This window comes from Melozone crissalis, unplaced genomic scaffold (genome assembly GCF_028551555.1).
Source record: "Melozone crissalis strain CALT ecotype California unplaced genomic scaffold, PUWL_Pcris_2 ptg000042l_1, whole genome shotgun sequence".
NCBI classification, from domain to species: Eukaryota; Metazoa; Chordata; class Aves; order Passeriformes; family Passerellidae; genus Melozone; species Melozone crissalis.
Window position 1 is genome coordinate 60823067 of NW_026535820.1, and position 25355 is coordinate 60848421.

The 25355-nt window shown below is 42.1% G+C and overlaps 1 protein-coding gene across 1 annotated transcript in view; it reads left to right on the forward strand.

The window, feature by feature from the left end:
• Positions 1-25355, forward strand: part of RNF144B (ring finger protein 144B) — a 48243-nt gene that overhangs the window by 3974 nt on the left and 18914 nt on the right. Inside the window, exon 2 of the mRNA XM_054285134.1 lies at positions 13419-13608. Within this exon, the coding sequence (XP_054141109.1) occupies positions 13444-13608 (165 nt within the window). The 5' untranslated portion in view covers positions 13419-13443. The remainder of the gene's footprint in view (positions 1-13418; positions 13609-25355) is intronic.

Consider the following 25355-nt stretch of genomic DNA (forward strand, 5'->3'; position numbering starts at 1 on the left):
CATGCTTTTTGTTGCAAGGAGAGACAAGAGAGCATAGAATCATGGAATGGCTTGGGTTGAAAGGGACTTTGATGATCATCTAGTTCCAGCCTACCTGCCATGGTCAGGGACACCTTCGACTAGACCAGGTTGTTAATAGTTCTGTCCAACCTGGCCTTCCGAGGATGAGACATACACAGCTTCTCTAGGCAGTCTGTTCTGGTGTCTCACTATCCTTCTGAGGAAATAATTTACTCCTAACACCTAATGTAAATCTCCCCTCTTCTAGTTTAAAACCGTTCCACTTGTTTGATCACTATCTGCCTGTGTAAAAATTGCTTTTCCTTTTTTATAGACCCACTTTAGCTACTGGAATGCTACACTGATGTGCTCCTGGAGCCTTCCCCTCTCCAGGTGGGACAATCACAGCTCTCAGCCTGTCTTTGGAGGAGAGTTGTTCCAGCTCTCTGATCATCTTTGTTGCCCTTTTCTAGATGTGCTCTAAACAGGGCCATTGTGCTTCCTGTGCTGAGGACCACAGGGCTGGATTCAGAATTCCTCGTGGGGTGTCAGCAGAGTAGAGGGGCAGAATCCCCTCCCTTGATCTCCTGCCTGCTTTGCTTTTGGTGCAGCCGAGGGTGTGGTTGGCATTTTGGACTGCAAGCACTGATGCTGTTGACTCATGTCCAAGTTTTCATCCATGAGAACCACCAAGTCCTTTTTGGCAGAGCAGCTCTCAATGAGTTCTCACATTCTGTACCCATGTCTGGGATTACCCTGACCCAGGTGCAGCACTTTGCACTTGGACTTGCTGAACCATTTAGTTCTTATGCACCCATTTCTCTAGTTTGTCCAGATGCTGGTTAGGAGACAGAATACAGAATCACTTTTTATTAGAAGGAAAAATTACCATTTTACTGTCATGCTCATGCTTCTGCCCTTTAATTGAGACTGTCAGTATTTGTGTCTGTTGCAAGCTTTTCTGCCTTTTGCTTTGTTGTAAAAATGAGGAGAGGATGGAAAGCATAAGACGTGAGTCATTACTCAAGGAGTGGACGTTGTCTGGGTATCTGACAGAGGCTTTGATGATATTGAATTCATGCTGAATTTTCAGATAGATGGGAACAAAACCTGCAGATCTGAAAACATTGATGTGTTCTATATATTTGCAAAAGGAAAAATCATGGGCACAGAAGAGCTGTATCTGTTTTTGGGGACTGAAACGATTAATTGGAGGCTACCTCTGCTTACACTCTTAGTGCTGTATGTTGCTGTGGCATAGGGGAGATTTCTTTGCACATGTGTGCATATATAGCTGCAAAGAGTTCAAAATTGCACGCTCTAAATCCCTATGTACATAGAAGGAAAAACACATTTCATGACAACTCGCATCCAGGCTAATCTTTTGCATGCAAAGAAAATTCCAGAATTAAGTAGAAGCAGTGACAAACAGGCTGGCAATGGTTATGTCTGAGCAGTAGATGGGAGAGTCCATATGTTCTGCCTGTGATTAATTTTTGAAACATTCTGATGGAGGTGGGGAGATGATGAAGGAAAACAAGCCAGTCTCCCCCCCCCCCCCCCCCCTCCCCCCCGCCCTTAAAAAAAAAAAGAAGGTTACAGTGCTGTAGTCATTGGGGAAATGGAGCTGATCCTGTGGGCTGTTTACCACTGCAGTCACTGGAACATTTTTCACAGCAGCGGGCGCTCTGCCAACCACTGATACTGGAACTCTTCCCCATGGGGTTTGCCCATTTTAGGGCTAAGATAACATCCACAGGGCCAGCAATAACTTGCTTGCTGAAATTTTGCACAATGGAGAAGATGCAATCTTGCACCCTCTTGACCTCTCCACAGTTGCCCTGATGGTTTCGGTGGTGGAGATTCTTCATCGCAGTTTCCACAGAAAATCTGTGGGAAAGGCAATCATGCCCTTTGCCAGGGGTGAAGTAGAAGCCACATACATGTACATAATTTAGACAATAATACTATGAGGATGTGTATTTTTAGTGTTGGTCAATGTTTTTGTTGCAAATACCCAAGCAATGTGCGTGGCTTGAGCAATTTCAACCCCCTTATTAACTTTGGTTATCGCATTTTGGGAGGAAGGACCAACAAATTAAGGAAACATACACTTGTGAAGAGTAGAAAAAAGTCAGGAATTCTTGTCTTTTCTCCAAATTCCACAACAACGAGGACAAAATGCCTATTTTGCCTATGGGCATTAGTTGTCATGGTCATAATTAAAAGACCAGCTAGAAGAAAGTTTCTAGAAAGTTTTGTGTAAGACTGTAATCCTATAATGTAACAAGTCTATGAGCTCTTTTCAGCTCTACTCACTCATTTTTCTGAGAGTTTGGGAGGTGGGGCAGCTTCTTACAAAGATAAGCTCCCAGTTGCTTATCTTTGCACACATAATGCACAGGTCCATTGAAAAGCACTCCTTTGGAAACACTCCTCTTGGCAGGATTTGGACTGCATGGCTAAGATCATGTAGAGACTAGCCAATTGTTAGCAGAGGCTGAGGCACTTGAGGCTGAAATCTCATATGTTTACAGGTTGCTGTTCTCCCTTGTAATTATTTCTGCAATGAATGTTGAAATTTGGAGCTGGAGTGAGGGAGTGATGAATGCAAACCTCTCACTGCGTTTGATGGACACTTCTGGTTTATTACATGTCTTATACTAACATCTGGATTTCTGAGTATTGCATCGAGCCCCTGAGAAACTAACTATGTTCCCTGTGCTTGGCACAGTACAGGCAGAAATCTTCTTGTGAATGCTTGGAGCCTGAAGCACAGAGACAGAAGGTGGATGTAGAAATAGGGTGGGAGAGGGCAGGGCAGCAATGAGACAACGTTGTGTTGTGTGATAGACAGTGTCATCAGCCAAACAGCGTTTTTACCCAGGTTTAAGCAAATATTGTATTTGTCTTACACTGTTAATAAAATGCAGAGCAAAATAGTGTGTTAAAATGTTTATTAATAAAAATGTTAATATACAGTTGTTTTAAAAATACATGTCTGTTAAAGTTCGTCAAGAGTGTAAGACTAATAGTAGTTGAAGGTATTCCAGCATAGTCCACATCTGTTCAGTGGCATGTACGTGAGGTCTGTCAGAGGTTAGAGGTGCCCTGAATTCAAAGCCTGGGCACGTGGGGCTCCTCCACACTGGAGCAGTAGGCAATGTGGAAGGAATTGCCTGCAGCAGAATTCCTCCCAGGATCTGTCTCCTAGCGTGCTGGGCTCTTACCTTTTCCCATGTGTGGGCTGGGAAAGAGGGAGATGCAATGTGAATAACGAGAGGACAAGCAAAGAGGTGCAAAGTCAGGGGACTGCTACTGGTGTTTACTTCTCCTTTTTTGCCTCTGCAGATCAGGTTAGAGCTGGAACTTGTCCTTTCCTCATCTCCAGTTGCCTTTGGAAGGACTTGTTGAGGAGCTGGCAGAGGAGTGATTTAGGGATAGACTCTGACTAGTTTAACTGCCAGTCATGAAAAGCAGTAGTAATAAATGTGTTTAGTTTCAAAACAGCCTCATGTCCAGGTCCAAACCTCTACTATTGTTTCTTGCCAAATTTCAGCATAGTCAGTAGCTGTTCATGTTGTTTTCTTAATGGCAAAGGCTTATGTTAGAGATAGTGACTTCCCCAAGGTCTAATCCTCAGATTTGACTTCCAGTCTTTGATTCACTGACTGTCCTTGTAGCTAAGACTTGAAAGTTACCACTGGGTAAGCTTTCTAAGTCACTGAGATACATTTGGGTCAAGGGCAGTTTTCATTGTTTCAATTCTTTTATTTTGGTGACCTCAAATAGCATATTTATTGTATAATAATCAGCAGTGTATTTGGCTGTAAGATTAGATAGGGGCAGATTAAAATATTATATGTATTAGTTTTATTCACTGAGCAGTCACACAAAAATCATTATAGGAGGAAAATCAACTTATTCTGTCATTTTTGTTGATGTAAATCTAAAGTTGTTAAAAGTGCTTTTCAATGCTTGCAGTGAAAAAAGTCTGTAGGGCCATATTCTTGCAAGTTTGCACTTTCTGTGGCTTAACAAAACTATATGGACAGATATGTTAAAGGTATCATCTTATTGCAAGCACTGAAAGAAAAATTCTCAAGTCATCCCTTCTGAAAACAAGCACACGGTATTTTTTTTTCCCCAAGAGATGGCTTTCAGTACATTTTGCAGAATTCAGTGAAGGATCAGGTTCATTGTTCCTGTCAGTTGAGTTGTTCCTTGCCTTCTGGCAAACTCTGCATTCTCCTCCTGACACTAGTAAGGTTCTTGCTGGCCCTTTGGAGGCCTGGCTTTGTGTCACATCTCTGTTTGCCTTGACCTGCTTGCCTTGCAGTTGGGACACAGCTTCGGTAGTCTCCAGCCAAGGGACCCCAAGAGTCCGGTTAGTTTCTTGTTAGAAGAAGAGTGCAAACTACGGTCACACAGAGCTGGTCCCTCTGTTTTCCACTGCTTTTCCATTGCTTTCACTTTAACAATGTGTGTTTACAAGTCTCTCCTAGAAATCTTTTATGTTAGAACAGGCTAGTGTTGCAAATGTCTTCTGAACGCACCCTATCTAAACTGTAAACATTCCAGCTCAGGGATTTAGCATATTCCAAGGTTTTGTTATCTGATTAACAAAAATAAACATTTTTTTCTGTGTCAAAGGCAAATTGTTACATCTGACTTTCTATTCCTGTCTTAGCAAAGACAGCTAGCCAAGTTATCAGCCCATTTGACCTCCCAAAAGGTCAGTTCCTTTTGCTTAGTAAATTCCACAGTTACCAAAAGCCTTCATGTGGTCTGAAAGAAAGATCTGTCATTTGTCATTTTGAAGAATGTGTTTTTATTTAATAGTGGTATATTACCTCTTGTCAACAGGATGTTAAAAGTAAAGTACACCAGACTAGTTTGGGTGGAAATTCCTTGTAGCTTAGCATTAGCATATGTTGCATTGTGTCATTAAGAACAGAGGATGTTATTTAGAAAAGCTTTAGATTTTAATCTCAGACTTGGTAACCAGTACTTGGGATTCCACTTGGTATAATTTTGTTGTTTGAATGTGTTTTGGAAATATTTGGAAATGTTTGATGCCAAAACCACTCTAGTTCTCTTCTCTGACTGCATTTTGTTTCACTGCATTTTGTGCTGATCGGCTTTGCTGAGCACTGTGACCAGGATGAACGTAAAACCTTAGGAGAATCCTGCTGTTGACCTCCTGCAGGACCAGGGGGTCACCATAAGTCTGTGTCTGGGGCCAGCACCATCCCACTGCTCCGTAAGGCACAGTAAGCCTGATACATCTGGGTCACCCCGAGATGGAAACCCACAGGCCTGCCCAGCACTCACATCCAGGAGATCTGGTGCAGGAAGCTGTGGCTTTCCAGCCTGCCAGTGTTGATAGAGCTGTGTCCTGAACTTGGATATGTGCTGGTTTCAAGCACAGAACTGAGTGAAAGTGGTGTCTTCTGCAATGTGGTCTGACCTCATCCCCTGCAGAATGGCTTGCTCCCATCCTCATGGACTCCATGAGTATTGCCATTGTGTGGCTCCTGTCAGTATTGCAACAAGTCAAATACCATGTTTTGATTATGCCTTTCAGTTTAATAACAGGCTGAATTATTTCTCTTTTAACTGACATGTTTTTATATTTAAGTGATCCAAAAGTGCTTTTCCTAGCTCCCTTCAGCTGTGAGTGGCAGCATTTATTTCACCATTATCTTGTAGATTCCCTGTTCTTGAACTCTCCTGCTTTTTAAGAGTGGAAGGGGGAAATTCCCATTTTTTTCCCCTCTTACCTGTTCTCAAGCAGTATTGCAAGCAAATCTATAGAGGATTCCCACAACTGCAGTCACATCTGTTTCAGAAAAAAGGTATATATTCTGCTATTTTCAGTTAATATCCATGGTCTTCTTGCAAAAACCCCACCTCCCTGAGGACATATTGACATAGGCTCACAGGAAGTTGCTGTGAAGAGTTGGTGTTCCAAATGTTCAAAGTTATTCATGCCTCACAGTATTGCAGTACAGTAGAGAAGTTATCCAACAAGTGTATTCTCAAAGCCTTGTGGAGACTGATCTGCGTGTGTTCTAGTGGTGTTCTGGTTAATTAGAATGTTTTGGAATGATTGGATGTACATGATATTTGGGAAGCTGTTCAATGTGTATTTTAAATATTCTAAAGTGCTGGTATAAAAAAATTCTTGGCAGAAATCCAGATCATATTCTGAGTTACTGTAGTCAGTCCCTTAACTCCCTTAATTTTGTTAGGGGTTTTTTTTTTGGTTTTTTTTTTTTTTTTTTTTTTTTTTTTTTTTTTTTTTTGTGCAAGAGGCTTTCCACTCACTGCATTTCTTTAGAAGTATTTGATATATTTATTTTTTGGTTGCTAGCTTGATATGAAAATACTCCATATAGCTACTGCTTCTTGAACAGCAGCTCAGCAGCTCAAGGTTTTGTGGTTTTTTTCCAGGCATTCCAATGAAAACAAGTGAGAGAAATTGCCTTTGGTGTGTTCTCATGTACAAGCACATTTACTTAGGTTGTTTGTCCTTTAAACAAGTTTTCTGACAATAAAAATTTTACAGTGTAGAAAGCTGTCATGAAATATTATACGTCTGACTTTTCTTAAGCCTCGCTTAAAGAGAACAGATATTGAAATGCTTTTATGCTCTCTAATGCCTCGGCTTGGTAGCATATTATGGTAATCCAGAAATGGGTTCTCCTTGTACATGCATGTAATCAACTGCTTGCTGTTTTAAGGCTCAGATGTAATACGGTAATTTTGAATATATTAAAAATGTATTTAAAATGAGACCTTCTATTTGTGGATTTGGTTGCTTTTTTTGAGACCGTGATTTCAGAAAATTTAAGTACTTGTTTAACTTCTTAATAACCTCATTTAAATAAAGCAGAACATTCAGGCTTTGATACACAGGAGCACTTAAACATATGATTAAATGCCATTCTTGAAGATGAAGGCTTTTTTAAATTGTGGCTTTAATCATATGTTTGACAGCCTAACTGGATCGCTGCCTGATAAGTAATGCTGTATGGACTGGATAGGTGGCTCGGTATAGGCAGTGCAGAAATTATTGCACCAAGGGTTAGTGGTCTGTGTGTAAGACCACAGAAGCTGTAGTGCACTTGGCTCAGACTAATCCTCTGAGCAGAGATGCTGAGTTTAAAACATCTGCCTTAGTAATGAATTTTGAATGACATTGTCTTGAGAGAGTTGGGACAGCTAAGGACTTGTAACCAAAAGTGGTAATGATGGCATTTCACTGAAATGGATAGAAATGTGGGTTTCTGACAGCTGTCTTCACAAGTCCTAATTTCATAGCTCAGTTTATATCTTGTAATTTGACCCCATTATCTTACTACCACTCTGTTACATGTTTTAAATCTTTCTGTAATTACTCTTTTTCCCCAAGGACCTGATTTTTAGCATTGGTTTTGAACACTCGTGTTTTTCAGGTAGTTTTCTTTTTCAATTTTGTTTAAGGAGGGAGCCTTGATTACAGGAAACAACAGAATCCTGAGTGAACAATGTCAAACCAGGTTTTTGTATAGCACTGAATTAATTTCATATGGGTGGATTACTTGAAAAATCTCTAGGGCATGAGAAAGAATTACTTGCAGTGCTTGCAAATGTGTCTCCAAGAGAGTTTAGTAAATACCTGGTACACTAAATAGGAGTGTAGCACACATGCTGTGAGTTTGTTTGATGGTAAATTCTTTCTTTTTTTTGTTTTTTTTTTTTGTTTTTTTTTTTGGTAAAAGGGAGGGTTGCTGTGCTAGGTGTTAGACCCACATGCATCGTTATACCTTTTTTCAATCTCACCATGTTTATGCAAGTCCACATGCCTGGGTGCTGGTTTATGGGTGTACTGGGGCAGAGGGGCCTCTCAGGTCTCCCCCTGCCAACAGGATGGACATGCCAGCCCACAGGGGAAAACACATTAAGGACCCTTTTTGTTCCATTAATGTTTCCTGGAGCAATGTGTCTCATACCTGTGCATTTCTTGGCTTCCTTCTGATTGCAGCTTGACTAACTTCAGCAGAATTTTTTGTAAGCAGAGGACTTAAAGTAGCTTCTCCAAGAGCTCTGTTTTTTTGCAATTGGATGCAGCACGTGAAAAATGAAAGCATAACTTGAAGTGCTAAACATACTCCATTCATTCTCTTCCAGCTTCAGTGCAGGAGGCTTTAATGAATTCTGTGTGATGTTTCTAAGTGGTGAAAGTCACATTCAGACACCTTTTTTTTTAGCTAAATACAGTGACTTGGTTGCAGGCATATCGACAATGTCCAGCTCAGGAGACTGCCCGGCTTGTTTTCTCTATTGCATATACAGAGTAACTTCTGTTCTCGGGTAGTAGTCATGATTTGAACCAGCTGAGCAGGCTCAAGTGAGCCTTTGTGTGACTGTAACAAGGATGTTACCTTAAAATTCCTGCTTATAGGAAATGTTTCAGCAGTAGGTTACATCAATTTTTGATACTTCTGTGGAGCTGGGGTGGCTTGCCTTTGGATGTCTCCCAGACACTCACTCACCCAGCTGCTCTGTCACTCCCATCACAAGGAATTAGTAGTTTCCACTTTGGGATGCTAATGCCAGGATTTGCAATGGGTACCTGTCTAGAAACAGGTATTACAGATATTTGCTGTTAGGAAGTAATTTTCAAGGTTAGACACCAGACACTCTAATGTCAGGAGGCCCTGAAGGCAGACAAGTTCTGCATTCCTTCCTCCAGTGCTTTTCGGCTGGTTTTCGTACTTCACTCAAAAGCTCCATGCTTTCGTGTTAGTGTTTCTGCTTGTACTTACCCTTCTCAGCCCATTCTGCTTTGAGCACACTCTAATGTTTTCTTGCTTATGGGCAGTGTTGAGATGTTCCAGTGCTACAAGAAAGCACAAAGCTTTGTCACCTCCCAGAGACAAAGGGAAAGTGTCTGCAGGCAGATGAGTGAAATGGAAACATTGGCAGGTCTGAGCGCTTGGTGAGCTGTGGTCCTGGTGACTGTGCAGTTTGCGCCCCACAGGGCTGACCCTCCCTAGCTCGCTCACATTTGTTCAGACTTTCTGGTCCTGCCTTGTCCTGTGCCATCAGCACCGTCAGGGTCACAGCCAGGAAAGTATGAGTGTTCTTATGAGCTGAGCAGCATACAATTTGAGGAAAGATGTCCAATTTCCTGGAAATCCTGTGCAACGTGAAAGGGGTATGATCTGCGTGTGTGTATGTGGCTGATAGAAGTAGACCAAAAAAGTGGATCTTCCGAGTTCCTGAGTGTTGACGCATGCCAGGGCCAGTTTGACCCTTCCTTGCCATGATTCACGCTGGTGCAGGATTCACACCAGTATATTTCTCTGGATTAGAATGCCCTCAAAAAGTCTTTGTCCGTATTCCACGACATCTCGTGGAGCTTGTGCTGCTGTTCAGTGGAGGTTTTTTTGCAGAGTTGAGGTGCTGCACTACAGTTTCAGTGACACATTTCTTGCTTTGTTTGGGATGCTTTCCTAAACAGGTCATTTGTGTTTGTAAGCATGAAAGAGAAGATTTTAGTGCTTAACTATATGTTGTATTTATATGAGTGTCCATTGTTTTTCAGAAACTTTCAATTTACTTTAATTTCTGATCACTTTTGTTCATATAACTAAATACGGAATGATGTTTTACTTTTTGTTCTTGACTCATTTTTCAGTGACTCCCTCTTCTCGTGCACAACACATACACCCAAGAAGCTTAATTTTCAATCTAACCTATTGGCAACTCAGTTGTAATTACAATAGGAATTTTAATCCTCTGTAAAGAGGACTGATGGATGTGTAATTAAGTAATGACAGTCTGTGGGACAATTGTAGCAAAGTGAAAGCCATAAAAATTCGGAACAGCTGAGGTGGAACTTCATGGCTTCCCTGCCGAACCTGGACGAGTCAGTTCTGCTGGGCTCATAAAGTTGAGGAGATAGTTGGAGATCTTGAGAGAGGACAATGCATTTTGAAGTGTTGGGGAAGAACAGGAGGAGTAGAGGCTGTGAACTGGGGGAAGATACTGTTATCACCATCTGATCTGATGATGATGAGAATGAACCTCCCCTGCAGACCTGATCTCAGAGCCCAGCTGCTGGTGAATGGGGCTATCCTTCTCTGTAACCCTGAGCTCTTCCCTGAACAAGTGTCCCTTGGCAGCAGTAGCAGAAGTCCCAATTCTCATGGGCAGATAGAAGGACCAGTGTGGGCTGGGTTGCTCTGGGAAAAGGAGCAGGGCCAGCAGGCCACGGGTCTGCTGTCCCTTTGACAGGCAGGTGTCCAGTACTAACAGGATGACTTTTCCTGTGCTAGCCTGACCCAGAGAGCTGCTTGTGGACAAGCTGGCCTCTCAGGGACCAGGGACCTCTCAGGGAGGAGTGCTCTTCCTGGTAGCCATGGTGTTTCCTTCAAGAGCTGAGCAGGCAGGACACAGAGCTGTCTCCACGTTCTCTGATCCTGTTGTCTTTGTTTGATGAACTCTGATGGAGTTAATGAGGCTGCAGTGAGCTGAGCCAGCCTGGGCTGGCTGGGGGTTGATCCTCTGTTGTGCCAGGCTTGCTTGGTGTTGTCTGCTGGAGTTTTCCACAGGGTGCTCTGCCTGTTTTACAGAGAATCTCAGCTGTGCTCTGGCATCTTGGTGTGAGGGAAGGGTGAATATGTGGAGGGACAAGGAGTAAAACTGAATTTAACCTACAGTCTTCAGGGACACGGGTTATCATCAATGACAATAGGATATCATAATGAGTCCCTACAGCCATCACACTGTGGCATTAGGCTGCTACTAGGACAGAGCAGTGTGTCAGGAGCCTGTTCCTCACTGTCACACTGAGTGCTGGATTTAGGCCATCTAAAATTAGCCTCTAGCCCTAAAACTCAATCACACACCTGAATCTTCCTACAGCTGCCTTAATGCTGCCTGCATGCAGGGTCATAACCCTTTTAGTTATACGAAGAACAGTGACTTTTGAAATGGTTATATCCATTTTATATCCATTCCCACATCTTGAAATACCCCTACCTGTTCTTTTGTGCATCTGTCCTTTTAGCTTTGCTGCCTTTTACTGTGTAGAAATCTCAGATCACTGCAGAGTGAGGGTGAGTAGCTCACCTGTACAGATGCAGCTGCTGTTGAAAAGCAACCTGAGTAAATGTGTTACAGTTCTCCTAAATACTGAGATAAGCACGTGGGTTTAAATAACAGGTAGTTCTTGATCTGCCATAGCATTTCCAGTGACTCAGTGTTCCCTCCCACCTTTCTGCAGCAATTACAGAAGATTGTTGCAGTTCCTGACTCAGAGGAGACTTCCTTCTAAGCCTTCTGGCCATGCTGGACCTCCAGCTCTGGACTTGTACGGAGCAAATTGTGAGGGGCATCAGGGTAGCAGGCCCCAGGACTGCAACAAGAATTGTGTGGGAGTAGTGTATGTTATGAGCTAGTGATAGCAAGCCATAAAAAGAGAGTTTGCTTTGGATTTGTGGTCAGGAGTTTGGTTGCCAGAATCTTGGCCATGATGCTCATATCTCTTGAAACTGTGTGCTTACAAGAAAGACATTCCAAGGTACAAATCTGATGGCTTCTCTGACAGGATAGTCTAGGAAACTACCAAGTGTAAAAATTAAAAAGGGCTCAGTATCCTATGACCCAGATTTATTGTGGATAAAGTGTCTTCCTGCAGATTGTGGGAGCACAGGGCATGAGGCTTTGGGGGCAGGCCTGGGGATGGGCTCAGCTGTGAGTAAGGTTATGAGAGCTGCAGGGAAGGGTTCCACAAACTCCATGAGCCCCATCATTCTCCCCCTAGGGGGGAATTCAGCAGGCACTGCAAGTCAGTATATCACATATGCATTGACGGTCTGCAGCTGCGTTGGCCGCTCTGGCAGCCACTGAATGGCAGCGGGGACGTGCTGCCAAATGTGACCTGACAGCCCTGCCCAGAGTGTGCTCAGGGCTGCAGGGGAGGCCAGCAGAAGAGGACCAAAGGGCTGAAATCTCTGGTTTCCCTCATGAGATGTCAGATCTGACAGGCACATCAATAGGTTTTGATTGGTTTCATGTTCATGCAGCTTTCATTTGTGATGCAGCTCTTCAGATTTAGTAGAGCTGCACTCTTGGTGCTGCTGCAAGCAGCTGTGCACAGCTGGCCATCAGGTCTCTGCTTGTAAAATATGTGTGAACGTTGTCTTGCCATCAGCAAAGTGTATTCAGAAGGAGGTCTGTGGAAGCTGGGCCAAGTTTCTTAGAGATGTGGATAGATTTTTCTGTGCCTTAAATACAGTAGTGAACCCCACTGTCTGTGCTGAGGTGAGTAAAATCTGCAAATAGGCTTTGTATTGTTTCAGCTTAAGCACAAGGATATTCTCTTTAATTGCTTTTTCAGTGTTTCTGTGTAAGAATGAGGGTCTTGAGATTTTTTTATGATTATGGTGCAGTGTTTTCAAATGCTTAGGCCAGAAAGCATTACATGCAGACATAGCATTTCCATCTGCTGCTCATCAAAGAAGAGAAATTTCATTCCCAAGCACTGCTGTGATGTGTAGTGAAAACATGGCTTTGGTGAGCATCTCTCTGTCAAAGTGCTAGTGCACTTAGTTCACAAACATCAGTTAAATGCCTCAGAGGTCTATGAAATAAATAGAAGAGCTGGATGCCAGGAAATGGGATGCACAAAAGCTACTTTTTGGCATCATTAAGGCAATGCAAAGAAGAGTGCTGTGCATAAAATGCTCTTACTCATTTGATTTTAAGCTCCAGCCCTGTGTGAAGTAGCACATGCAAGCTGAAGTCCTTTCCTTCACCATCCCTCTTGGCAGTTCATTGTCTCAGTGACGAGAAGGTGGAGTTCATGGTAGCCACCACCAGCATTACAGACTAAATGTTTGAAGTGCTTGCCTGGAAAGTGGGAGTCTGTTCTTGTCTTGCACTGCCTAGGGGAGTTTCCAAGTCACCAACTGGAATAGAAAGTGGGAGTGGAGACACTCACTGAAACTGTGTGGGTGCAGTGAAGACTGAAGGATCCCATTTGGGTGGGAGTATGAGCCTGAAACTCATTTGAAAAGGCAGAGTGATATATACATATACATATATATATATATATATATATATATATATATGTAATGCCTCATCTGTGTGTGTTTTGTTTTTGTTTGGCTTTTTTTTTATTTTGATGTTAAGCAGCCTGACTGAGGTGCTTTTTGCCAGCAAGGTGAATGTTCTCAGAGAACTCAGCCAGTTCAGGTCTCTTTGTAAATTTTGAATGGCCTGAAGTTGAGACTGGCTCCAAGATGTTGAGTAGTACATTTGGGTGTGCAGGTACTTTTATGGATCTGAGATGTAAATTTTCAAAGCAATGGAAGTGACTGCATGGCTTGTACAAAGTTTCAGCTGCCAATTTCTCTTTTCAGGCTGAGTTGCACCATTAATGACTGAATGGACTCTGCTGAGAAGGCTTGTCCTGACACCATGACAGCTGATGAGTCAGAAGCTGGAGAGTTAGCTCTGGAGCCTCTCCTCACGTGCAAGCTATGTCTCTGTGAATATTCCCGGGATAAGATGACCACTCTTCAGGAATGCAACTGCGTCTTTTGTACAGCGGTAAGATCTGTCAGTGCCTTTACATTACAGAAGCAGGGTAATGGAAGATGGACAGAGCTGTGAGATGGGATTGCTTGTCTTGTACAAGCATGTGTTACACCTGTGCTGACACAGGGTGCTTTTCTAAAGAGCATTTGGTGTTAGCCTGTCTTGCCTTATTTACAAGATTTCTCTTGTCATTTTACTTTTGATGATTTGTAACTAGTATATGTTCCCATCGCAAGCACTAGTAAAAAGTATAAATAAAAGGAAATAAGATGCAGTTTGAGTGTTGGAGAACATACACAGTTTGCATGTAATCTCAGTATTTACTTGTTTCTGAAGCAAAACCTTGAAATATCATAGGATAGCTGTGAGCTTTTGTTTCCCTGCTATCCTTTTCTGAGTTCTCACGGACCTTTAAAGTCTTCTATGTAACTTTTAAGGACAATCAGAAAACTTAAACAAAAGTGGCCTTTTGAACCTTTGCCTCTGTGCTGCAGAGATGTTGCTCAGGTCACGCATTGCCTATAGTAGTCAGTAAAGACTTTTTGGCCTGCAAATTCAGATCAAATAAAGCTGGTGGAAGTGATAGAGGGAGAAGTTGAATGAGCTGATAAAAGCCCTACAGACAGTAGTACTCTTCTGGTCTCTTTGTCAGCATAGGAAAAATGGACCTTGTTTCTCTGGTGGTAGTGACTTTGAATTACCTCACTAATGCTAACTAAAGTACCTCACCTGAAAACAGGTCAGAAGTCACTAGAGGATGTTGGTGTGCTGCTTTTTGTTGTTTGTTTTTTGTTTGTTTGCTTGTTTTTTTTTATTTTTGGGGGGGGGGTTGGGGTGGGTGTTGGTTTGGTTTTATTTTAAACTCTAGAAAAAATGTACTTGATTTTATTTTTAAAAAATTGTGGATAAACATCAAGCAAGTATGTTTAAGTTTTACCCTTGCTTGTTCGAATTCATGAAGAAATTGGATATTTGTGAAGCCCAGCTAGGGTGAGAATATCTTGACTTACGCTGAATTCAGGGTAGCTTAAACAGGGTGAGAATCTAGCTGTGTATTTCAAGAAACAAAGATAAGATTGGTTAATATGCATTTCAACCTGAACTTAATGAAGTTTGTTTTCCATACTGACTTTCACCAAAGATTTCTGTATTTTAGTTTGTAACAAAACTTTGAAGTTCATGTAACCTAAAAGGTAGATATGAAAATACTGCTTTAAATAAAAAAACCCCAGAAAATGGGAGAAGTTGATGCTTTTACAGTGGTCCCACTCCTATGCCAAGAACTCAGAGTGTCTGATTTAGTATTAATGGTACATGAACCTCAGTGCTAGCTGGGTGGAGTAACCCTCAGGGAAGCATGGGCTGCTGAGGACTGTGCCAGGCAGAGCTGGACTCTGCACTCCAGCAGGGCACTGGCCAAAGGGAGAGGTCAGGGATGGCTGGGAGTGTTGTTGTGCCTGCATGCCCCCTGTCAGTGCCACAGCTGCCATCACATCCATACACTCCTTCCCTGCCCAGCACCAGGAAGAGTCTCCTGTGAGCTTGGTGCTCCAGTGCTGTGGCAGTGTCAAGGAAGATGCAGTCACAGTTACTTGGCATCTGTGCAAACTTTGCTGACTTTGAACCAAGAGCCAGCCATGGGTGAGCCTGAATGCAGCTGGGAGAAGCCTTTAGACACGCTCTATTTGTTTCAATGGGCATAATATGTCTCAATTGTGTTCGTGCTCCCAAGTCCAGCGTTTGTCTGACTGTTGCCTGTGTCCCAGTGTCCTCCCGATGGATGTGTCTGGGCTGATGCATGCCCAGACATGTAGATCTTGCATCCTGTAACAATGAGGGCTCTGGAAACTTTTAACCTGGCTATATGGCTCTCTGTCTTGAAGCCAGAGCAGTTTCTGGGAGGCCATATGAGTTGCATTTTTGGGCAGCCTCCAAAAAACAGTGTCAGGAGCAGCTTGACATGGAGTGCCGGGACTTACATGGGGGATTGCTTGGGGCACAGCCTGCAGCAGCTCTACTGTTGTGCCATGCCCTAAATTTCCCCTCACCCATGCCAGGACATCTAGACATCTTCACATTACACTTAAGAAAGATTTTGGGGTAAGAATATCCACTGTGAGCTCTGGGATTGAGCACCAATCAGTTTTGCAGTTTTTCAGCTAGCAATGCTCTCAGCTTGTATAGCTTATTCTTCTGTCACTAAGGGTAATTTTATATATCCAGGAGTAGTATTAAACTTAAAATAGAAAAGGGCTTGACATGGAAATAATAGGTTCTGCTCCAATAAGTTGAAACCATTGTTTTTGTTAACTTTTTGTTCTGTTACATGTGAAGTCTTCTGTTTTTTGGTTTTTTTTCCTTCCTAACTGTAATGGTGATGCTGCAATGATGATTATTTTTCATAGTATTTGTGGCTGTGGAAATAATTGGAAATTGTTACTGTTTAGAAATCTGTGGGGGTGAGGTTATATTTCCTTTCCATTTGTAGACTGTAAAACCAGGGCATTCAGACAACTTAGAATTGTGTACGGCTATTTTTTTTTCATCTTAGAAACTCTTGCAGTAAACAAAATACCCCATAAAAGCTGTGTTCTAGCCAAAGTAAGTAAACTGTGCTTTAGCATGTGTATGTTTGCATTTTGGTGGAATGTTGCTAGTAGGGCAGGAGTTTTTCAAATAACTGTAAACATTTTTACTCTCTCTCTTCTCAGCAGAAAAAGCAGATGGCTTGCAGAACATACTTGCCATCTTACTTGGTAGCTCAGTCAGGTCTGAAGAGGCACGAGCCTTGTGTTTTTCAACATGTGTTGCACTTGGCATAAGATTCCACTGCAGTGTGAGATAAAGCACACACACATCCCAAGAATTTGGAAGTGGCTGTAATGACTTGGTTTCATTGTGTTCGGATTTACATTTGTTTTTAATGAAAGACTGATCTCTGAAGAGGGTTGGGAAGAGATGTGAGATATATTTTCTCTGTGAAAGTTTTAGAGGACTGAACTTTACATTATTCAGTTCATTTCCTGTGTCTATAAAATCTTTGCAGAGTGCCATGCTGTAGTGCGCACTTTTACATATGGATATTCAGCAACATCTGTACTGATCAAGTGCCACTATTTTATGGTCCCTTTGTCACCTTTACTTATCCCTTTCCCAAAAGGGAAGGGGGGGTCTCATCTGTTCCTGATAGTGCTCATCTTGTTCCTTGTCTTCCCACTCATCCTTGTATATTTGGTGGGGATGTCCTTCTTATCAGCAGGCCCTTACATTTACCTTATGTTGCAATTTTCTCTTCCTTGGATGTGCAGCTGCTCAGGTTTTTGCCCCCATGGTGGTCATGGTGCTCACATATGTATGTGAAATAATTATACACTGTGTCTGTCCACACCATTACAGTGTTAAAAAATACAGTATTTTATTGCACTTTAGTGCATCTGGTTCCAAAGTAAACTAACTAATTACTTCTTGATTGATCCACTTACAGAATAATCCTTTGAATATTATACTTACTTCTGATAAAAGTCCCTGAATGTTTGCCCTTTTCCTTCCTTCCTTGCCCAGAGAGCTCTCACAGTGCCTCACTCAGGTAAGGCTCCGGAGTGCTCTGGTGAGGCAGTGCCAGGAATGGATGGGCCACCCTCCCCACCCTGCCTTTGCACAGTGCACTGGGTGTTGCCTGGGCTTTGGTGCTCATTCGACAGTCTGGAAAGTGTGCATCTAGGAGACTCCTGCCTTTTCAAAACATGGCTGAAACTGGGAAGGCAGCAGGGAGAGACAGAGAGTGGTGTGATCATGTGCACCTTGCATTCCCTGGGCTAGAACTGCCCTGGTGTCTGGCACAGCACACTCTAACCTTTGGACGTGCTAGAGAGGAGTGCAGGACTGGCAGTAACACTGGAAATACCAAGGGCCCTATGAAAGACTCCACGTGAGTCTGTAGCCTGTAAGCAGTTGTGGAGGTGAGGTTTTAGCAGGTGGGGTAAGATTGCCCTGGTGACAGTGGTGACAGGAGGAACCAGTGCACTGCTGTTGCAGAAACATGGTCTTAGGGGTCAGTAAAAATTACCAGAGTTGGCTTTACCCTGCACACCAATTCTTTCTGGTTTTGTCTTTCCTCTTTTCTTTGCTACCTCTTAAGCATTTCAGGGCCTCAGTGAGAGCCAGGTGAGCAATAAATGGGCTTGCTGCTATTTATGTCAAGCAGCAGCTTATGTCCATCTGTCTTGCGTTATTTACTGGCACAGGGTGTGAGATGTCGAAGACAATGTGTAACAAACTGAAAACAGAAAATGCTTTCATGTATGTTATTCTGTGTTGTTGGCACAGGTTTATGCAGAACTAGCATGATTCACCCTTTCTTTTTCCCAAGCAAATTCTTTGTTGAGTCTTGTACTTCTGAGAAGTGTGTGAGGCAACTGGGTTACAAAATGCGCAAAACAAATACCATGATGATCTACCTGTTTGTTAGTTTGGGGCACACAATGCAGTCCAAATGAGATTAAACTTCAATGCAACCTTAGAAGAAGCAGGAGTCAGCATGCAAGCCCAGGTAGCTTCTGTGCTTTCTTGTGCTTCTACAAGTAGGCAGTGTTCCAAAGGCAGTTGGAGAGCAAGATTTTCTGCTGCAGTGGTGTATGACAGCAAGGCTAGGGCTAGGCATGGGCTCAGAAGGCTCCTTTGCTGCCATGGGTGGTGTGGTGCCATGGACAGTCAACTGCCTGGGCCCTGGCGGGGCTTCAGCCTCAGAAAGAGGCTGCTGATGGCTGCTTCTACTAGAGGAGGAGAAGAAACTGTTAGAGAAATAGGAGTCTCTCTGTTGGTACTTCATCAACAGCAGACTCTAAGGCTCCTCTGCTTTCCTTAATGTTTTCAGGAGCAGCTGTGCATTGTCCTGCCTCCTTTGGGTGGCTGAACAGTGACATTTGGCCCTTAGTGCCGTGAAGTTTCAGATTGTTTGTGGAGGGGGGCACTGGGAAAATGGAAAAACTAATATGAGGGGTCTTTACAAAAAACATGAGCAGAAGAGTCAGAGAGCAGAGGAGATCAAGCAGATCAAGGACAAGGAGGACGCAAAAAAGGATGGGATACCTGCTCAGTGAAACAACTGTGTATCAATAACCCACTGATATAATACTTAGTAAAACTTATGAGTCAGGGAATATTTGGATTTGCCATCATCTAGCCAACACTGGGTTTTAGTGTCACTTCTGTTTGTTTGTCCTCATTTTCAAGAATGGGTTTGTTCTCTTTTTTCTCCCCATCCTATGAGACACCTTCTCACAACTGCACCAGAACACTCATGACCTTCTCCTCTTCCTAAATATACCTTGTGCTGCAATGCCCCACTTACTTTATATAAAGCTCATCTCAGGTTGTTTTCCATTTGGAAGTGTTGACATTTGAGATTCTTTTTTTCCCTGCTCGACATTTGAAATGTTTCAGAATAATTTTTTTTCAAGTTTTAAAAAAGAGAATTCCTACACCTGGTAATTTGGCACTGAACACAGAGCACTTCTGTAGTAATTTTGATTGTTTAAGAACTTCTTGCATGTATTTCTGTGTAGAGTAACACCAAAGGCAGAGTTGGGTTATCAAAAGAGTGTAGATGTACCCATTGACTTTTGAGGGATACTACAATTCAGGAAGAGGGACTGCATGTTTCTGAAGTCAGTAGAGGTGGCATCCTCTGGATGGTGGCCAAGGGAGGATGGGAGGAAGAGGGAACTAATGTTTTAATGACAGCATTGCATCGATGCAGTTGGTGTTATCTCCATTTAACCAATGAAGACATCTATATGAAGTAGGTGGTCAGTGCCTTGCAGTGCCACAGTAACTGAGCCAGACTGTGACATAAGCCTCATGCTTGTGTCTGTTTTGTAGCTGTTGTAAGGCCAGGTTTGGCCTGACACGGATTTTTGGCAAGAGAAATTATATTTGCAGCTGGTTCAATTTTGTGAAGTATGAGTTCCTCTGGTCCTTCTCTGTTTGGTGGTACCTCTTCATGGCAGCAATTACCAGGAACCTTTCCTGCTTTTTATGAAAGGCTGCTAGGATGTCTTGGGCCTCATGGTTTCATACTGTGTTTCTGAGCAGAATTCAGCATCACTGGTAGATATTTTGAGACAAAGCTAATGACAGTGTATTTCTCAGGTACATTTGAAGGATCCCATAAAAAATAGGCTTGTGGACCAAGAGGAGGCAATTATGTTCTGGTCCACTGTCTTGTTTGCTTGGTGTTTTCATTTGGTCATGGCAAAATTAAATTCTTGTTAGTGATGTTATTCCTTCCTCCTTCTGAGCCATGAACTGACTATATGTTCTTTGAAGCTACAGGGGCATTTTTTCACTTGCTTTCAAGCATCTTTATTGATAAGGCTCTTATGTGGCCTGATCTTCTTTACATTTGATCTTCTGTCTGTTCATTTATCACTGTATCTGGTCCTTAGCAGTTAAAATAGAGATTGGACAATATTTCATTGGAATTTTGTTCCTTGCTTTAAACTGTGCCTATCATAAGTTTATCTGTAGCAAATGAAGAGATTTCTATTTTTGTCTAAAAACTTTAATTGGAAGAGCCTCACTTTTTTTTTCCAAGTGAAGTGCAAATGCCTCCAAGCTAATTGCCAATAGACTTGTTTCATCTAGTTTTAAGACCTTCTTAGAGATACTTGAGGAGTTTGAGTACCACACATTGAAAGTGACTGATCCATTTTGGTGATGGAACATGTGGAAGTGCAGATGTCACAGCAATGATGAACATATTATTAAACATTATATAGGTCTGCCATAAACACTATGAGTACTGTCTAGGGGAGTACATTTATCTTAGTACATGTTTGATTAGATGCTGGGTAGATCAAGGTGGCTAAATTTAGAGTTCTGACGTGAACTGTCTCACCAAAATTCGTAACAGTAGATTGTGTACGCGCTAAAGAACAGGTAACATTTCTAAAGTATAAGAAAAAAATGAATGTTATGTCACACTGAATAAAAAGTACATAACCATGGCCCAGAACTAAAATAAAAACTGAATGCCTATCTGTTCATCTGTTCTGAATCATGAGGCACTCTGGAATGTCAACTGAGAAGTGAAGTATTCTCTCCATGTACAGTGTTTCTGCCCTCTGCCCTCAAACTTGGAGTTTGTAAAAAAGCCTAGGCTAAACAAAACCTGAACCCCAAACAGAGTTTTGAGAAGATCTTTGGAAGACAGATTTAACATTGTAAATAATTCCTGTGGATTTTAAGAGGGAGACCTGAGTTTTTCTTCTTCTTTTTTGGAATGGAAATTGTCTTCAAGTTAAATGTTAGGAGGAAAGACCTTGTTTTGGCAATATGCCTTCAATCATTTTTTGAATTTTCACATTTAATGTAGATCATGGCCTCGTACTGTCTGGGAAATACTGTAGATCTGTTCTTTACCTTTGCATAATTGAATTAAAGACAAATACCCTTACTTGTCCTGTACCAGCTGCTGCACAGGGGCTGGCAGCAGTATTGGTGGCATTTGACAGGAAAATAAGCCAGTGTTTTCTGTTTCTTTTTTGTTTCTAGCCCTCCCTCCATGTTTCTTAATGAAGATACCTGTTCAGTTTTGTCATATTACACAAGGGGTTTCTTTTATGCTTTTGTATCCAAACTGATGAGGCTGTATTTTGGGATCTGAGGCAGGTCGGAGAGGGGCAAGGTGATGAAACATGTCCAGGTACTTGAAAAGCAGTATGTAGGAATGATCTTTTGTCTTTGATACATAAATTATCTGAAAGTGGATTTGAATAGAAACTTCAGATTTCACAGTGAAAGGGATATAGTGCCTTTGTCACATCATTACCTAGCAATCTAACGCTAAAATTACACTTTGAACTCATTTTTATGTTAAAATGCAGAACTATTATGATCCCTTTGCAGAGTAAATACATAACCAAACAGACGTCTTTTTCTTGGTAAGTAGTTTAAAAATAGCCTCTGTGCAATATACTTTTGGGGGAAAAAAAAGTTGAAGTTAGAGCAGCATGCAGAAGTGTTGAAATAAAAAATCCATTAATAGCCTGAATAGAATTTTCATTCTTAGGCTCAAAGCTGACCACAGAAAGCACTTCTGTTTATTATTGAAGAAGGAATCTTTTACATTACTAGTTCGTGCATTCCTTGATTAGGCTTTTCAGTGTATTATTAAAGATGACTCCATTGCATTTCAATGTACTCTTTCAACAGCCCCTTAGCTCCAGGAGAGGAATATTTACTTGGGGAAATTGTAAGAATTTGCCTAAATAATAATATTTCCTACAAGTTTTGCAAGGTACAAAAAACCCCAAAACAAAAAACCAAAAAAAAAAAAAAAAAAAAAACTCCACCAAAAAAACCTCATGAGTAGCATTTTGTGACATAGGTAACTGGATATTGATGTAATTTTATTAAACTGAGGAAGGCGATGGCCTGAAAGACAAAACCAGCATAAGAGGAAAAAATCTTGCCCCAAAATGCTTAGACAGCAAATTATTGAAAAAAAAGGTCATTACATGTTATGAATCTCAGGCAGAGAAAAAAAATAGTTGTAGTCCTCTTTTGACTGAAGTTGTCAGTAATCCTTGTGAGCAAAACATGCTTCACATAGCTAGATCAGCAACAAAACATTCTGTTAGGTGTACTGAGTTTTACTAGTGGAATGATATTATCACATTTGAATTGATCTCTCTTGCTTGAATGCCTCAGGATTTTATTATGTTTCCCAGAGCACAGATATGTACATGATATAGTTGCTCAGTGGGGCAAAATCTGAGTTAACTGATTCGAGCACACTTGCAGGTATGGGAATTAAAACTACTTGTGTTGGTGTCTGCTTTTTATTTGAGAAGTGAACATAATGGAATCAAACCTCCAGTGTGTGTTCAGTGGTCAGCGGGATTCTAACCTGTTCAGCGGGACCTTGGCCAATTTTTAGTTTGTTGTCTCAACCATCCTGCCTTGGCTATGTGAAATTCATGGAAACTTTGCTGGCTCTGGCCATGGAAAGTAAGAGGATGGCATTAATGTCACCATAAGGCACAGATCCTGTGTTGAGGCCACCCCAGCCACTGACTGCTCTCTGTACTCAAAAGTCACTGTACTGCAGGAAATTGCTGGGAGATTGTAGCCCAGGGTGTTGAGATCTCATGATTTCTAAGATGTCAAGATTAAGACCCTTTCAGGAAATTCTTTGTATCACAGAAGGCTGAGCATCTTGATTTTCCCTTCACTTTGAAGAGCAATTAAGTAGCATATGTAGTGTATGCAGTTTTCCTGAGACACTGCTGATTTTTGTAGACAAAATGCCCAAAAAATCTTGCCATTTTATGTCTGTAATAATGTATTCTCTAAAGTGTGGGAGGACACACTGCTGAGAAGGTCAGTTGTGATTCATTATACAGACATGAAAACATCTTTTCATCACGTTTTTGGCTTGCATCTTTTCAGATACTCTTAGTTGCCACTTCTCAAGTAAGCAGCTGAATTAGTAGCTGAGCTGTAAATAATGGTGAAACCCCTCTGAGAAGAGTTTCTCTGCAAGATGAAGGCATATTTTAAAGTTTTAGTGATTTTCCAATGTTTCTTCTTTGGTGCAAAGAGGGAACAAGAAATTCACATCTTCATTTATGTACATCCTTTGGTAAAAAGCCTCATCCTTCAGCAATAAATATTAAATGTTTCCTTCAAGTTTCCTGGCAACTTTAGCCCTTCTTGTATTGCACCCAAAGCACCTTCTCCAAGCACAGAAAGTCAAGACCAAAGATTTCATATCTATAAAAATGATTTAACAGAGAGATTTTCTGGGAAATGCTTGAAGATCTATGGCACTGCATAGCCCAATTACATAATCTCCCCAAGCTGAAACACAGCAACCTCTAAAAGAACCACAGAAGGTTGGTTGGCCACTTATGTTCACCTACAACCAAGCAGTGGGTTAGAAGAGAAGAAGAATCCAGATCATTAGCAATCCTCAGAAACCTCTGTTCTCCTGGCTTGGTACCCATAATGACTTAGATACTGCATATGGAAAATGATTGCAAAATCCATACTGTGGATCGAAGCTCCTTAAGAGCTTCATGCCCATCCTTGTACGAAAGCGTAATTGTCAGTGCTCCGAGCTCCTGTCCTGAGAGTCTAAATTAAGAACAAGCCTCTGGGCTGCTGCTGGGCTTGCAGTAACTTCTCAGGCTTTGTCCTCCCTCTGTAACCACCTGACCTGAGCTGCCCCCAGAATACAAATCTACTGTTCCATGCTGTCAAAACAAATTACTAAATATCAGGCGGCACCGCAGAGGAGACAGAAGCCAGGATCTTAGCAAAAGTAAAAGGTTGCTCTCTCATGCTTGCTGAGGAATTAAGGCAACCTAAATGCTTTGGTGGGAAGGAAACATTTGCCCTTCACCAAATGCTGCCCTGAGACTTGATCCAGAAAATAATCAGGTCTCCCATGAGGAGATGAAGTGAGATGTAAGGAGGTTCTGCCCACAGATTTAAGAAGTGCACTTAACACACTGCAGCCTGTGCAGGCCTTGGGGAAGGAGCTCTGAGGGCAGAATTTTCTGTTTACTTTATTTGTGGAGGAGGCTGTGAACAGGTACAAACCAGGGAGAAAATCTGTGTAGGGAGTGAGTACTTGCTGCCCCATTTCTCCTGTGATACGTGCTGAAGCATGTGGGCAATGCTCAGTGCTTAATGAATATGGAGCTGCCAGACAGGGTCACCCACAGCCTCCATCTGCATCAGTGACACCACTGGGAGCCACCCTGGGCTCTGGGCATGCTTTTTTTGGGCTTCCCCTATGTCACCTGCTGCCACTGCCCAGCCCATGGTGGCGGATGTGGGCACAGCCATGGCAGCTCCAGTGTCACCAGGAGCCCACTCCAGGCACCACTGTGGTTCCATACCTGCTTCTGTTTGCTGCTCACTGCTCTGTGCTGGAGCTGCTGTGCCAGGGGGTGCTTTGATCCCGTGGGTAAACTGACTTTGTAAAAGCACTGTGCCTGGGTGCCTTTGGGAGCAGTGGGCGAGAAGATGGGACAGGGCATGGAGACTGCTGTTGGAATAATAAAAGAGTAACTCCTGGTTAAATCTGGGCTGATAATCCCTAGGGAGCTAATACTGCCTTCAGTAACTGACATGATTTCTTTTTTGCTTTTCACCTGTGAGTATCTCCCTTGCCTCCCACACACTACTTGCACCATCAATTCCTTACAACCTGCTCTGCTGCTTTCTTATAGGGGTGCATGCTGGATCTGAATACATTAGTTCTTAATTTAAAGCTTTCCAGTTAGGTTATATCCCAATGTTCTTCTAAGAGAATACACTTCAAATATTTACAAATCAAAAGTAAGTTAATTTAAAATGCCTGTAAGTTAAGATTATTCTACTTGCTTAAGCTAGTATCTCTGTAGCTCATCAGAATTCAACAAAATGTGGATTTGGAGATTTCAGTAGAGAGACAGACAGAATAATAAGGAAATCTCATTTCCATTTGTAAGGGTCCTAATTATCCTGATGGCTTAGAGGGAATCAGTTTTCCAATAAAAAATACAAATGAGGAAATTTCTTTAATCAGAGCGCAATATGCAAGGCCTTCTCGAAATAGTCCAGACTAATGCAGACTTGAGTGTTACATGCCTATAAATAATAAAACAATGGTTTTTTTGAAGAGTCTAAGGCTGCCATACTTGGAAGTGCTGTGATTTCCCCATCACTCACCTATTAGCTTTTGAACTCAGTGCCTCTTCCAAAAG